Source organism: Musca vetustissima, unplaced genomic scaffold, assembly GCF_032173495.1.
Source record: "Musca vetustissima isolate MV318-11 ecotype Yass unplaced genomic scaffold, APGP_CSIRO_Mvet_v1 utg56239, whole genome shotgun sequence".
In the NCBI taxonomy this organism is placed as follows: domain Eukaryota; kingdom Metazoa; phylum Arthropoda; class Insecta; order Diptera; family Muscidae; genus Musca; species Musca vetustissima.
The window spans coordinates 13,445-24,750 of record NW_026879713.1 but is presented as its reverse complement, the minus strand read 5'-3'; the positions used below and the strand labels follow the sequence as shown (position 1 = coordinate 24,750).

Sequence of the window (11,306 nt, the reverse complement as noted above, 5' to 3'; positions counted from 1 at the left end):
TTGTGGCAAGAAACCTTTTCTTTTTCAAATATTAGGGGTGGTAGCTTTTGTTGGTTAGTTGCCACAACAGGCAAGTCAGTCAACAGACAACAGAATAGCACCGGTGATGATGATAACATGGGAATTCACATCTCACTGTTGTTAACTAATTAATACGGGAAATACGAATTATGTATATGAATGGCAGAATAGCTGGTGGAATATCGAAAACTCAACACAACTTATTTAATTAAAAACGCACGCTTCTTTCCGTCAACTAAGAATTTCACATCGCCAAAAATGTGATGATGAATTTTCAAAAGGGCTTTCCTTTAGCTGAGGTTACCAAAAAATATGTTTCCCAGCAAACAATGTGGAATGGTGGAAACTGAGTTTGGTAAAGTGTGAGGGTGTTCATCGGGAACAAAATTGGGTCTTGATGTTATTATCGTTATCAGTCAAAATAATATTTACAGATGCTTGAAAATTTAAGGAACGCGAATTCTTCGGTTTCAAATTGTTAACTATGTCTAAAGATGGAAGGATGATTACACAATGGATTCATCCATGCATCCAAGAGACTGTAAAACCACATATTGAAATCGTATTGGACCAGGACAACGCTAGGCCACACACATCTTGGTTGGGAAGTTTTAATGCATCCGGCATACAGTCCGGACTTGCACCAAGCGATTATCATATTTTTCTTGCATTGCAAAATTTCGTAAATTATAAAAATTGGTACCTAGGGAGGATTGTGAAAATCAACTGCTTGAATTTTTTGCACATAAAGAGCAGGACTTCTATGAGAGAGGCATTATGAAGTCACATTTAAAATGACAACAAATCATACAACAAAAAGGGGCATATTTTGCATAAATCGGACATTCCGAAGCATTTTAAATAAAGTCGTATAGTTCATTTAATAATAATGTATTTCTGTTTCCCCAACCTAAAAAAAATGAACATTTTGATTATTTATAGGGGAGGTACCAGAAGGAGTGGTTCTTGATAGTCCATTCGCATGATATTATAACATTATTTCCCCACCTTCGAACTTAAACTAAGTTTTGTAAAAATATTACGATGTGCTAATGGATACATGGTCCATCGAAAGACTGAAAAGTAACATATTGGAAACTTCTTGAATTTAAAAATATATAACATCCCATTTTAGTTCCGCGATCAGAGTAAACTCTTCTCATTTTTGTCATAAATTTAACGAAAATCTTATATCGTATTCTTATTGAATGTATACGGATTTACAACAGGTATGGGAAGTTCAAAAGTCGGACAGGGCCGAAATCTAATAAAATTATTTATAAGATCGATTTTAAGGAAAGCGTCTTGTCGAAAATAAATCCGGAAAATGTATACGGGAGCTATATCTATATCGGTTACATCAATGGGTGCTATATCTAAATCTGAACAAAATTTATCACACTGGTTTAAATGCAATTTAAAACACTGCCTTGTTGGCTAATAAAGTCACCCCACTATGGACCAGGAAATTTAGGAGGAAAACATAATTATATATTTCAAACCGATTTCAACCAAAATGTAAACACACACAAAGGTATTGTGGCTGTTCGACTGACACGTCATTTTATACAGCTTTCTGGATCGACTTTAGGCTACAGCCTTGTGATCATAATAGTAACTGTTTATCTTTGTTTAAATTGAAAAAGATTCTGTTTATAATTTTCTGTTTAAGAATATATATGTCAAGATGACATTAAATCAGTTTATATACAATTATGGATTCCTTTATAATATTGCTGGATTCCATGTAAAAGTGTACCGGACACCCTACCTTTTGCCTAATGATTTTCAAATAACATATATATAATCCAAAAAATTTAATAAACTTAAATTATTTAACTAGATCGTAGCAAACCCTAGCATTTAATTTTCGCGAATTCAGATGTTACCATTTTGCGGGGAATTCCATAAAACAGAACAACACACCAACTCACTTAGCTTCGCCACAAAACTAACATTTATGCTTCTTAAAATTACCGCCTGAAATTTGCGCTCGAACAATTCAATGTAGCTTTGGTTAAATCTTGGCCAGTATTATTAATTATGGGGTAGCAATGCGGTCTGCCTCGGTCATGTATCACAGTTCTGGAATGATAATAACAACAGACCAGAAACGCAAAACATCGAGGCTAAGGCGAAATGTGAAAAGTTATTTTGTAGAGAGTGTGTAACAAAAGTATCAGGCGATCAATAGGGAGGGGCCTTTTCGGAGGAGAAGATGTTATTTTGAAGTTTGGAAAAAAGACACAATATTTTTAAAATGCTATGTGAACAATGTAAAAAAATCCTTTCGGAGAGCATATTTTATTTATTTATTAATTTTTACCATTATATTGGCATAGATTGACAATATATTTTAGCTGGTTTTAAATAAAGCTTAAATCATTAGAAAACCATGTGACTCAAACAGGCATCATAAAAAAACTTTAACCCCAGGTAAGGTTATTTTCTTATTTCAAATCCCTCTTTGGTTTAAAATAAGTTAACTGATAATACACTCAATTTCACATAAATATTTCGAAATATATATTGCCATTCCACTCGATTTTATTAAAAGGGCCCCTTCCGCTATTTGTTTACCGCCCTTCGCCAGGCTCCCAATTATACGTTGCTTCCATTTTGTGCATTATTTGGCACTGGCACTTTTCAACTAATTGTGGGAATTACGTTTGGGATTGGTATAAAGCACTTGACTCTTATGGCTGGGCAAGCCACAACATAAATGTTCACAACTTCCAAGAATCCATTTAAATTTGAATTTGTTATGTTATAATAATTAAATGTATCTGAGTGTCTGGCTGGCTGGTTGGATGGATGGTTCGCTGGTCTAAAGCATTCAATGGCATCCGAATATTATATTGTGCGAAAAAGAAGTAGAAGGTTGACTTGAATATCTATTTTAGAATAATTGTAAAATTCCTAGTATATAATTGCCATGCCAAGGTTGTATGTTGAATGTATAGAGGAAATTTAAAAAGAAGCAAGGCTATGATGAATTGTCACCATGAGGTAGACATTCAAAATACCTAAAATTGATTTGGATTTTTATATGGAAGCTACCACCAAGAACACCGAATTTCACATAACAGCCACTTTGTAACGCCAAAAAATAATCAGAGATCCTATTTTGCCAATTTTAGAACAGTTGTTTTATGAAATAAATAAATAAATATCACGTATAAGCGTTTAGAGGGCGCGGATTACGATTCTGTAAGAAAATTGAGGTCCAATGCGTTTAAAGTTGAATTAGTCAAATAATTTTTGAACACAGTTTGTAGAGCTATGGTCACTAATTACAAAAAATAATTATCGGGAAATTCCAAAAAATTATGACGGAGGGGCTAAAGATAGAAGACACGTGTATTGGCATTTTGAAAGTTCACGTCAGGAGCTAACCTTAAAACCAGTGAGAGGAGCAGTATAGTCGAACCAACCATACGATACCCTACACAACTACCACGGAACTTTAACTTTCTGCGGATGTTTATTACAAGCATGGGCAATATTTAGTGATGTTTGCAACCTCTTGACAACAGCACTTCTGACATTTTTTCTGAATATTAAATATTTTCCGAATATATAGTGTTTTTCCGCCCTATAGTGTGCTAATGGGATACTAATTAATATCTGAATACGTAAGCACCTGTAAATATTAGATTGGGGAAAGATAATTCCATTATTTTTATATGTACTATAGGACTTTGTTTAACATGCTTCGAAATGTCCGATTTGGCCAAATATCCACCGTTTTGTTGTATGATTTGTTGCCATGTTAAAGGTAACTTCATAACGCCTCTCTCAAAGATGTCCTGCTCTCTATTTACAAAAAACTCTAGTAGTCGATTTTCACAATCCTCCCTAGATACCAATTTTTTGTCATTAAAGAAATTTTGCAATGCAAGAAGTATGTATGGCGGATGCATTAAAACTTCCCAACCAAGCTCTCGAAGTTTCTGGTGAGCCACTGTAGATGTAGACCTGGTGGAAAACGACAACTCTCTTGTTGGCCAATTCTGGCCGTTTCTGGCCAATTGGTATCTGCAAACGGCCCAGTTGTTGACAGTAGGTATCAGAATTTAGCGTTTGGCCATATGGAAGCAACTCATAAAAAGTAATCCCCTTCCAATCCCCTCAAATGCATAGCAGAACGTATGTGTTCCATTTCTCATCTTCAGTCACCATCCTTTTAAGAAATGGGTCTATCTCATTCCGTTTGGCCAAAGCTTCGCAGGTGGAAATTCGGTCCATCCTTTTTTTCTGTTAATTGGTGTGGCACCCATACATCGAGCTTTTTTTTGACATTTTACACGACCGGTCTAATGGATTACTTTATCCTCAACCTAATATTTAAGTGTAACTCCCACATCCGAGTACATACGGCAATATAATTGGTTTCAGAATATAAAATTTTGTAATTTTTCTCACAAAAATCCGGGGTTCATTTAACCTGCTAAATATAGATCTGTCAATGTGGAAACAGGCATGCTTATTCTTCGGCCCGATCCTCTTCTCCCTGTAAAATTTCGTTTAAATCATAATTGCGTATGGAGCTATCAGAAAAACTGTCAAAAATTAGATATTTGGTTCATTTCATCTCCAAAATATTAAACGATTTTTACCAAAAACAATAGGAGTATTCATTGGCCAGAACCCATCCTTCACGCATAATATCCTTTGATCAAATTTCGCACCTTTTCCAAATAACTTGGAAACTACCCCATATAAATTCTCTGTAAAAGAATGTTGACAATTATTTGTACTACATCGAATTTCAGATTATAATCTGCAAACAGAATGACAAATTTAATATACACTCCATCTTATGGTGGATGGCATAAAAATCAATTGCTGACCTTAACATGGAAAGTGGTTTAAGTCCATTATTCTTATATTGTATTAGGTTTGTTTGTGGCTTCGTGTCCTCAAACATGTTGGAATATGTAACATAATATGTTTTGTAAACTTTTCTAGAAAACCAAAATTTGTATCAGAACCTAAAATGGACATAAACCAAATAAACAAATCAAATCAAAATAAACCACTCAGTTAATTACAATCCAACTGTTTTTCGGATACATTCATGAAATTATTTTCATATTCAATACAGTTTGTGTCCTGTGTAATCAATAAGTCCTTTTGCAGAATGCATGTTTCATATTCCATTGCATCAACCACCGAACAATCATTATTATTCGAACGGCAGCCAAACAGAAGGATCTTAAATGGCTTAGTATTGCTGCCAACACTACCACCGCCACCACTGGCAAACGATCGGTAGTAAGCACGCGCAGTGTGAGATTATTTTTTTGCTGATGACATGGTTGGGTCAAAAAATGTTGCTCGTCGCACAGCAAGTCTTGGTCTCATCAAACCCCCAATAATAAGTGGTACTCATCCATTGAACACCAATAAAAAAGGGGTTTCGTTTTTTTTTTTCTCATATTATGGATCCCAACCGTTGTGGACTTTTCTTTGGGTCGGGGTGCTCATTTTTTTCTTTGTTGGTTCCCTGCAAATAAATGGCTAAATACCAAATCAAACAAGAGGCCAAATAATTTTGTTGTCTCGCCTGAGGCAAAAGGTGCCAACAATTGCCAAAGAACGCATGTTGCGGCATGCTGCTGTTGTAGAGGACACTCAGGCGAACCAGATGAAAATGAAAGGCCAGCGTTTGGAGTGCGGCAAACTGATAAACTGTGGTCAGCAGATCACTTATTATTAATTTTAGTGGTTAAAAGACACCAACAACAAGGCATCTGCAAATTTACGCTGAAAAAAAAAATGTAAAAAAGAAATATTCATGTGACCGACCTCAGCACTAGTCTTGAAATGAACAACTGGCCAAAATGGGCCTGAGGCATTGAATTGATATGTATGTATTTAATAGCAAGGAGTGAGTGCTTTGCAACTCAGTGGCCCACTCTAAAAAATACGAGATCCAACTTAAAAGTTTTGTGTTTTTTTAATCGGATTGTGGTGATTTGTATGACAATAATGAAATAGTTCGGGGAAGAATTTATAAAATATTCCAAAAAAGCATAATGATATATTTTGCAAAAATATTAAAAAATAAGTAGAAAAGTGGCTAAGTTCGAGCCTGCCCAACTTTTTATATCCTCCTCCATGTGGTGTATATCAAAACTTTTTAAAAAATCGGGGCCTTTAGGCGAGGAATTTTAACACATCAGAAATTGAACGGACCTCTGTACGTAATTGCAAACATTGGCCTATATTGAACATTTTTTGGAAGCACAAATACCTGGAATATTAAATTATTATCTTTTCGTTTGGAAAATTCATGTAAAACCTCAAAATATGGAATATTGTGATGAACTTTTATATGAAAGTCATGTCAAAACATGAGCCTATAATGATAATTTTCTTGGCAAAAAATACAGCCATTTCGGTTGGAAAATGAACCTTAGAACCTAAAAAAAAGATTTAGATGGAAGCTATGTGAAAACATAGACCTGTATTGTTACTTTTTGAATATATGTATGTTAACTTCCAAAACCTTGATTTGTTAAATTACACCCCTTCAGTTCGATAAGGCGCCTAAAACATTCAAAATACCGTTATATGGGAGCTATACTATCGTGATTTCAGACAGACATGACTGAATCCTTTAAGGGAGGGTATAACGAGTGAGAAGAGCGGTATAGTCGGACGGGCCGACTATATGATACCCTCTACTCTGGTGTGGTACAAATTTCAGAATATCCACATATATATCTTTTCACAGAAATATATTGGTCCATTTGACCCGCAAAATATTGACCGATTATAAGCCATGCTATTCGTGACGTTCGAGCCATAATTGTGACCTCTAGAGCGATAAAAAAACGGACAAGAATAATTAATTAATTGTTATCTCATAAATATTATTTAAATATAACTCTCTGATCCGAGTATATACATCAATATAAAAATTGGTTTCAATTTAAAGGCCAACCATACCTCTTGGATTTACTTTGATTTTCTGAAGTCAATTAATAGCCACAAATTTCATATTTGCACTTTTTCACAAAAACGTCTGGGCTCATTTGATAATATTGACATATAATAATAAAAAATAAATAGGACCAAGATAATTTCATTGTCAGATCCCTCATAGTAAATTATTGTGACCTGAGACCAGAAAAAATAATGTTTTTAGTTCATATCATCCCCTAAATATCATCCGATCATTACAAAAAACATAACTGAGGCATGTATTGTTTACATATTATGTGTAGATCGAGTCAACTAGTCGAGAGATGACGATCGGTATACTAAAATATTGATCTAGGGCCCATATTTATAATAATCTCACAAAATGGTTGCATAGGGTAAAAAATAATTGTTTTATTATTTTTGTTGAATAACACATTTACCCAATAATTTTATTTCCTTCGTTTTGCCTTCGTTTAATACACATTTCAGTTACCTCACTACGATTTGTTTTACCCGTAACGGTTAAGGGAAAACTATCGAAGAAATAAACACCTCCTCGTAATATTTCATAATCATCCATTCGATCGGCAACATGTTGTGCTATTTGAGCTTCCGAAATGGTAACGCCTTGACGTTTGATCACACCTGCAGCTGGTAAAAAATCACATGTTTCATCCGGTATACCAACAACACAGGCCAAGGCCACTTCAGGTATTTCACAAATGACTTTCTCAATATTCGTTGGAGACAAAGTAAAATTATTATATTTTAACATATCTTTGCGACGATCGACAACATAAAGCTGCCCGGCATCATTGAAATAACCTAGGTCCCCTGTGTGAACCCAGCCATCTTCATCGTACACAGCCTTGGTGGCTTCGGGATTTTTAAAATAACCACTGCCAGGGTACTTTTTACGTACCAAAATTTCTCCCACCTCATTTGGTCCCAATTGCATGCCTTTGTCACTTAAAATCTTGGCCTCTGTATTCACTAACATGCGACCAACCGCATCACTGGGATCCACTGGTGAAGATGTGAGGGCACCACATATTTCCGTCAAACCATAATAAGTTCTGAATGTACAATTTTTGGCATAGGGCATTAATTTTTCAATTAACGAATATGGTATGGTCTTGCCAGCCACAAACATTAGCCGCAAACTGGATAGGTCACTGGACGCTAATTTACCCGATGTCAATAGGAGGGGAATATCGGCTGGAAAATTAGCCGATACGTTTATCTTGTGCATCTTTACTATATCAATGAACTCTTCCGGTGTAAAGGGATTTTCCGAAATGATTCGAGTAAAACAATCTGTGGCACTTTGGATCATCATGAAAGTGGGCACGGAGCCATACAGGCTGCCATAGCAAAGAAGTCGGGGTGCAAAGTCTACGCCTCTGAAAGATAAATCAATTTGTAAATATTTGTTGATGTGTGTGTGTGTGTGTGAGTGTGTCAGGTTGTCGTACGGAACTTACAGAGTTGTTGCATTTAATAAAGCTGCATGTGACATTTGAATGCCCTTCGGTGGGCCTGTGGAACCTGAGGTACGTAAAATCATTGCCACCTGTTCAAAACCTTCTCTCAACGGAGGTACTCTAAGAACGGAAAATCGTGTTTAGTCGACTTATAATAATGGAAGAGAAATATTGAAAATATAAAATCGATGGCGTATAAAATTGGTCTGATATACACCTAAGTCTGTTTTTACACGGTAGATTGGTTTCAGAAGAAGCCGTGTAAAAAAAACCGTGTAAAAAAGGGAATTTCCCTAAATTAGTGCTATTCACATTTGCTTTGACCAGTAAAAATTGTTAGTACGCGCTAAAGGGGAATTCACTTAAATCTTTAAGCTAGTGTTCGCAAACTATCGATATTATCGATGGTTTCAGAATTTTTTCTTTCATAAATACTTTTTTGACAAAAAAAATGAAAGTACATAAAATTTCAAATCGTGCTAAATGTAAAAGAATGAAAATATTCAATTTTCAAACCGTGTTATATCAAAACCGTGTAAAAAAGATCGTGTAAAAACAGACTTAGGCGTATCTTATTTTCTATACTAATTATGTTTATACTTATATCCTATCATCAAGTTGAAGGTACAAACAAGACATTTCCATGTCAGGTTAGTTGATAGCAGTAGTCCAAAAACAGTCACCATTGGGAGAAATCCCAATGTGAAAAGGTAATTTTGGACTCTGAAGCGTGACACCATCTATTTCCTTTCCGGGACGTTTTTTACTTGTTTTCTTAGAGTCAATGCATTTCATCCGAAATATAAAATCAACCAGTGAGCGGACGTGACCTACCATATGATACCCTACACAACTTCCACGAAAATCTAACTTTGTATGGCCCCATATTCTGAGCTTCTATATTTCCACTCTCTTGACCGACTAGAGGTAAACAAATATTACTAATATTCAGTACAGCCCTTCTAATTATTGTCCAGATTTCCGTCTCCGTGGGTTGTGTTGTGATGTTCGGCTTTCAATTGTGGCCTATAGATCGACTACAAAACACAAATAATAAAGTTTTCTTTCCACTTCATCCCAATATTATTATCTGATCACCACAGAAAATTATAGGCATTGTCCTTGACCATACCTGGATCCTCATGTAAAATTGCATATAATCAGCGCTATTTATATTTTGGATATATTATCAACTTCTCTGATCTATATAGAATACAAATTTTGTCATTTTTTACACAAAAATCAGGGTCCACTTGACCCGCTAAATATTGACTGATCTTTATCAAAACCATCAAGCTTCTTTTTTGGCCCGATCTCCTTCTCTATGTAAAATTTCGGGATGTTTGGGCCATAATTGCGGCCTCTGGAGCGACCAGAAAACCCGACCAAAATTAAGTATTTGGTCCATTTCACCTCCTATATATTGACCAGAACCCATCCTACATGCAAAATTCCGTGAAGATTGGTGCATTACTGTGGCCTGTATCTTGTTTACAAATTATAATGGACAGACATGTGTGCATGTCTAGATCGACTCAGCTAGTCGAGATATGACGATCGGTATATTTAAATGTGGGTCTAAGACCAATATTTCGCGGCGTTACAAACACTTGGGGCTGCACAAAGCTATAATACCCTGACAACATAGTTGTGTAGGATATAATTACTTACACATATGTCGACGCATCACAGATCTCTTCAAAGAACTCCATAACATTGGGAATGCCATCCATATGATTTCGAACTGTAAAAATCTTTGTTGCCGAAAGTCCACACTCTTCTAAAGCCTGACGAACTTTTTGATAAATCTCACCATCACAAAACATTAATTTCGGCTGCGTCAGATTGTATACATATTTCAGACCATTCACATTAAAACTTGGATCCAAAGGACTGATGCAGAGGCCCGCACATAAGGCACCAAAATAAATCGGCGCCACATAATCGCTGTTGCCAGCACAAATCCCGATAATATCACATTGCTGCAGTTGTAATTTTTCAAAATGTCGAGCTGCTTGTACAGTTAATTTTATCATTTCCCGATTGGTAATTTCTTTTCCGCTTTGGTGACAGATCTATTGTTCGCATGAAATAAAAAATACTGATCAATATTTGAAAAATACAAGCTATTGAGTAGAGCGCATACCTGTATTACGTGATCAGGATATTTTTTCATTGCCTCCAAAACAGCTGATCCTATGGAATATTGTGGACCGTATCTGAGTTCGTCCACCGGTCCATGCCACACTTTCTTTTCGGGGTCGTAAATAGTTTCCACAAGAACTGGTGCTGTGCCATTGGGTGCCATTGTTGCGTGCCCTATTTCTTTTAAGCAAAAACTGAATATCAAGTGATTTTGTACGCACTTTTATATATGCATAAGTGCGATATTGTGATTATTTCGCATTTGATTTGTTTTATTGTATACTATCGAAGATAAGATTATTTTGCGCATTTAATTTGCAATAACGTACATTTTAGAAAAGGCCAATAAATTAATTGGAATTTTGATATTGTTTAGTCTGATATTTAATTAAAAATCACGCACAATCGGTAAAATCGGTAAAGACTTGTTTACATATTAGCCAATTATTTTGTTATCGGCTGTGTCGAATAGACATTAGAGATTGTGTGAAAATCTTTAATGTATGATATTTTGTTGGATAACTTGAACTGGGATTATTAACATCGCACAAAAATTAACAAATGGTGGACATACGAAATTTAAAATTTGAAAAATTCCTTATTTCGACCACTAACCGAGTTAGAAAATAAGGAAGATCTTGACCGATTGCAGTTATCCTAGTTCATACGATAGCTTTATACGTACAGAAATTGGAACGGATTTGATAATTACTTTTTGAGTTA

The 11,306-nt window shown here is 35.4% G+C and overlaps 1 protein-coding gene across 1 annotated transcript; it reads right to left on the bottom strand.

Moving 5' to 3' along the window:
• Positions 1–5,067: 5,067 nt before the first annotated feature.
• On the bottom strand, positions 5,068–10,746 carry LOC133324810 (luciferin 4-monooxygenase-like). Its single transcript, XM_061533647.1, has 5 exons — positions 10,585–10,746; positions 10,110–10,513; positions 8,439–8,558; positions 7,395–8,357; positions 5,068–5,281 (listed from the first exon to the last, which is right to left on the bottom strand). Exons 1-5 carry the CDS (start codon positions 10,744–10,746, stop codon positions 5,068–5,070), a joined length of 1,863 nt encoding a protein of 620 aa, XP_061389631.1.
• Between the last annotated feature and the right edge of the window lie 560 nt (positions 10,747–11,306).

What these genes read in the sequence shown, in the direction of transcription:
- LOC133324810 (XM_061533647.1), bottom strand. Translation starts at nt 10,746, where the DNA reads ATGGCACCCAATGGCACAGCACCAGTTCTTGTGGAAACTATTTACGAC. An exon ending in TTATTAAATGCAACAACTCT is followed by an intron (nt 8,358 to 8,438) that starts GTAAGTTCCGTA and finishes TTTATCTTTCAG; the next exon opens with AGGCGTAGACTTTGCACCCC. An exon ending in GAAGGAAATAAAATTATTGG is followed by an intron (nt 5,282 to 7,394) that starts GTAAATGTGTTA and finishes ATCGTTTGCCAG; the next exon opens with TGGTGGCGGTGGTAGTGTTG.